This window comes from Gymnoscopelus microlampas (assembly GCF_963454915.1).
Source record: "Gymnoscopelus microlampas genome assembly, chromosome: 23".
Taxonomy (NCBI): domain Eukaryota; kingdom Metazoa; phylum Chordata; class Actinopteri; order Myctophiformes; family Myctophidae; genus Gymnoscopelus; species Gymnoscopelus microlampas.
In genome coordinates, this window is record NC_139960.1 from 14,633,238 (window position 1) to 14,638,237 (window position 5,000).

General features: G+C 39.9%; 1 protein-coding gene across 1 annotated transcript in view; it reads right to left on the reverse strand.

The window, feature by feature from the left end:
* Positions 1 to 5,000, reverse strand: part of LOC311039551 (voltage-dependent calcium channel subunit alpha-2/delta-4-like) — a gene marked incomplete at both ends in the record, with an annotated part of 133,173 nt that overhangs the window by 116,741 nt on the left and 11,432 nt on the right. Inside the window, 3 exons of the mRNA XM_084049493.1 lie at positions 1,862 to 1,922; positions 3,602 to 3,733; positions 4,111 to 4,273. Of these exons, the coding sequence (XP_083905619.1) occupies positions 1,862 to 1,922; positions 3,602 to 3,733; positions 4,111 to 4,273 (356 nt within the window). The remainder of the gene's footprint in view (positions 1 to 1,861; positions 1,923 to 3,601; positions 3,734 to 4,110; positions 4,274 to 5,000) is intronic.

Consider the following 5,000-nt stretch of genomic DNA (forward strand, 5'->3'; position numbering starts at 1 on the left):
GTAATAAAATATATCTGCAAAGTAACTATTAACTAAAGTTTTCAAATAATTGTAGTGGAGTAAAAGTACAATATTTGCCTCTGAGATGTAGTGGAGTAGAAGTAAAAGTATTGAAAATTGGACATACTCCAGTAAAGTACGAATACCTCAAAATTGTACTTCAGTACATTGTTCACTGTCCACTTCTTGACCAATGTGTGACAAATGTAAAGACATAAGAAAAGAAGACCTCCCCAAATTCACACAAAAAACAGAAACACAGATACTTTTTGACTCCTCCCAGGCCAATGCCCTAAGGTGAGAAAGCCGAATGTTCATGGTTGGAAGCAAATCATGTAGCAGCTTGCCACAAAATGAGGGACAATGGGTGACTATAGTCTACATACAATTCATTTACATACTGGGCCTCATTCACTAAGCTCGTTTACGTCCAAATTTTGTACTTTTCTGCATTTAAAGAATGTTTTTTGTCATTGAATTTTGACGGACATCCGCTCCTTCTCACATCTGCTCGGAGGCAGACTTTCATGGGGCCAAAGCTTGCGTATGTCATTAGAATGCCTTATTCTTCATGCAAAATAAAACCAAAATAAAACCTCAAATAACATATTTATGTGCCCCAAAAAAAAATAAGTCAAACGATCGGATGCATATTATAGACATGATGCAAATTCAACCGATTTGTATTTATTTTCAGTTGACACATTTAAAGCTGAATTATTTGATCCCTCTGCGCGTTTTGCCCGTAGGAGTACGTGTCGTGCAGTGACACGTATTCCCCGGGACTACCAACTTCTTAAAGACGAGGTGCTGTGATTTTCAATGATTTTTTCTCCCCCTAAAACATGATCATCAGGTATTATGGTTAGGAGGAAGATTTTTTTCAAAAAAGTGTGCAGACAGTGTTAAAATTATGTTTTTATGTGGACACAGCTCCAGTTCATTAAGTATACCTGGTTCTCACCTCAGCACCTCCGACCTGAACCAGTCCCTCCGCCTCCTCCTACAAGACCACCCACCTGTCCTAGTCCCTCCTCCTCCTCATGCCCACACCTGTTGTGTTATGATAATGAGGGGGAGGGTATATTTCTACTCTGTCATTAAAGCGCTGTTTTTCTATTGACACGTTTGACACTCAAGGTTTCAGCCTCAAAGTTTCAGCCTCAAAATAGTCAGAGAAGACATAAAACACCATAAAAACACCACCAGGAGGCTTAATTAAGTTCTATCAACCTCATAGACACATGAAAAACAGAAAAAGTGCAAAACCATGGTACCACATATTTAACGAGAAGGACAGCTATGAGTTAAATTATGAACAGACACAGCAGGCAGGTCGAGGTCAAACCTCCTCTCATTCCTTCCCTCTCTCTATTGTCTCATCCCTTTATTCTCTTCCTCCAGAGTTCCAAGCTCGTTAACGCTAACGAGATTTACCCCCACCCCTCTCTCTGTCCTCCTCCCAACAGTCCTGCCCTCATTAGCCTCTGCTCTCCTCCTTCTCTCTCACTTCATCTTCTCTCTCTCTCTCTCTCTCTCTCTCTTTCTCTCTCTTTCCTCCTGTTTTGAGAAGGAGGAAAGAGAGGCCTGAAAACGTTGAACGTTTGATTTAGAACTGAGGCCGATTCTAAAAAACGCCTTCTAAATCCTGACCTAAGGATTTCTGACAAACTTTTCTATTGAAATATATATTTTTTAAATGTCGCTATATACTGTATACTATACAGCAACAACTACACCAAAAGGGCTTCCCGGATCGACAGGTATAGTTATGTATTGGTGTTCCAGGTCTAAATGGGTTGAGGAAGGTGATTGGTCAGTTCCAGAATGAATGAATGAATGAAAAAGAGGCGCGACTTACCAGTTCCTGTTCCTGCAGTCAAAGGTCACGACCCCATTATCATCCGGCATCCACTGGATCCCTGAGAGAGATAGAGAGAGAGAGAGAGAGAGAGAGAGAGAGAGAGAGAGAGAGAGAGAGAGAGAGAGAGAGAGAGAGAGAGAGAGATGGTCTTTGAGAAACGGGTGAACCGACATATCTGTGGCGATGGACTTCCAGTGGTTTCCAGACCAGACCAGAGCAGTGTAGTCAAGTCAAGTCAATTGTATTTATAAAGACCATTTAAAAACAACCATGGTTGACCAAAGTGCTGTAGCAACAAATAAAATCACACCCATTTTATTCGTGAAGTGAGCGGTGCTATTTAAAAACAACAGTGGTCATCACAGTGATGGAAGCTCACTTAAAAAAAAGCAATTTTTTTGAAGTGAGTGGTGCTATTTATGAGTTATTAATTTCATCATGCGTCTCGCTAGCCAATCACAGTACTGAGCAAAGGGTCTGAATACCAATCAGCCAATCACAGTACAGCGAAAGACACATTTTCACGACGGAAAGAAAAACTTTCGCCACGGATGGGTCCCAAACCCACTTATAGGAGCGGCTACACCACTCAAAAATATAAAAGAGAAACAAAAACAAATCGATACGGCAACGGCAATATATATTGTATCGTACTCCTTGCCAATACGCGTATCGATACAGAGGCTGTTATTGATACGGCAGGAAATGCTGTGTGTGACGCAGTTCTGAAGAATAAACATCACCTATGGTGTGTTTGTGTGTGTGTCTGAGACTCTATGGTGTGTGTGTGGGTGTGTCTGAGACTCACACATGAGTTGCAATAAAATAGGGCCATTTTAAGTAAAAAACAAAATAGAATAAAAAAACAAGAAAGATTATATATATCATTTGCATTTATTAATAAGAACTCTGGGAGTACAAACATAATCTTTTATTTTAATTCTAAGACCTCTGTGGGCCTGAAATGTAAGTGTTAAAGAGAAACAATAAAGAAGAGCTCAGTAAGACAATAATTCAAAATCAACGTGTATCGCGATGGCCTCAGTATCGTGATACGCATCGTATCGTGAAGTTGTAGGCTGAATTACCCAGCACTAGTCTTCATTGAGCCCAGAACTGCAGTGCAATGCTAATTTGCAACCCCCCCCCCCCTCCTCAATTGCACATCTCTCTCCTCACAGCCAGTCAGCAGTGACACAGCAGTTGGCTGTTCAATACTGCGTATAGGGTCAAACCTGATGTCTGTGGGTGCCGCAGAAGAGTGTGCGCGTGTGTCTGTGTGCGTACGTATGTGCGTGTGTGCAGTGGTGGAAAAAAGTACTCAAATGTTTTACTTAAGTAAAAGTATCAATACTGCAAGTACTCTGTTACAAGTAAATGTCCCGAATAAAAAAATTACTTGAGTAAAAGTACAAAAGTATTGGTATCAAAATGTACTTAAAGTACCAAAAGTAAAAGTATTAAAATATTTGAAAATAGACGATCTACAAGCTCACAACGTGTCGCGACGTGTTGTAAGCTTGTAGATCTGCTATTTTCAAATAGCCTATGTATAAAATATGTATGAAAAAAATATGTTTCATAATTGTATTGGAGTAAAAGTACAATATTTGCCTGGAAATTGGAACTACTCAAGTAAAGTGTGCGTGCGTGCATGCGTGTGTGCGTGCGTACGTACGTATGTGCGTGCGTATAGTGTGTGTGTGTGTGTGTGTGTGTGTGTGTGTGTGTGTGTACCTGGGTAGAGTCTGAAGAAGCCAGAAGAACTACCAAAGTACTGCCAAGTCAGAGTCGGATCCTCCTGGAAGTTCTCCATGAAAACGTCATTTAAAATCTCTGACATGTAAGCACCATTTACTAGTTCTGACCCTACAGACAGAGAGAGAAATATAGTGCAAGCCGATGGAATAAAACATAATGCAAGCGCGAGGGAGAGGGGAGAGTAAGATAGAAAGAGCGAAGAGCAGAGTGGAGATTTGAGAGAGAGAGCGTGGATGTGTATGTATGTGTGTGTGTGTGTGTGTGTGTGTTTGTTGTGAGCTTGTAGATCGGCTGTATTCAGCTTCAGGGTTAGGGTTAAAAAATAGGCAAACATATTTTAAAATTGCACTAATAAAATCACCGCCCCAAAAATGTTGATGTCCTCACAAGTATTGAAATTGTGGGGTGTGTGTGTGTGTGTGTGTGTGTGTGTGTGTGTGTGTGTGTGTGTGTGTGTGTGTGTGTGTGTGTGTGCGCACGTGTACCTTTATTGTAGACATTAGTAGGTACTTGTATGTTACTCAGTTCTGTGTTGACTCGTATTTTGTTAAAATGTTCGTTTTCTTCCAGAGCAAACTCTCCTCCAAGCTCAACGGCGTTCCCATCCTCATCCTTCATATTGATCCGCACAGAGTTATAGTAGTCAAACTAGACACAAGAAAGATCATTATTAATATATCGTACAGTATACTGTATAGTTATAGTCATCAGCCTACACTGTACACAAGACATGTGATTACTAATATACTGTTATAGAAGAAATATGTTCATTAATATACTGTAGTTAGCATTCAAATTATAAATAGGAAACATGCATGTTAATACACTTACACAATAAATATGTGTCAGTGAGCCAAGATAAAACCATTTATTGCAATGATATTGCATTGTATTTGACAGTGTGGCTATTATATGGACACGACATTAATAGACATGTGTGTACTCTTCACAGGTACAGAAATGAAAGATATTAAAGAACCTGCTACAATACATAGAATTAAAAATAACATGCTGACGTGGTGAAGTCCTAAATGCTACTACAGTACAAGAGGAGTCTGGGGAGGTGACAAGCTGCAGTAGAGCTACAGTGTATACTGTATACTGACTGAGCATGTTGCATGAAAGAGCCATTCTCGCTCTGCTTAACCCATTAAGACCAGGAATGCATCTGTGTCATTTTAAAATTACTTTGGCTATTCAAAAATAGCAGATCTACAAGCTCATAGTGCGGCATATGAGCTTGTAGATCTGCTATTTTTGGAAAAATCATGGAAAATATGTGCAAATCTTTGAATATATAGACATTAGGGGTGTGCCGATACACTAATTTCACGAAACGATACGATACGATATTTGGCTCACAACTTCGATACGA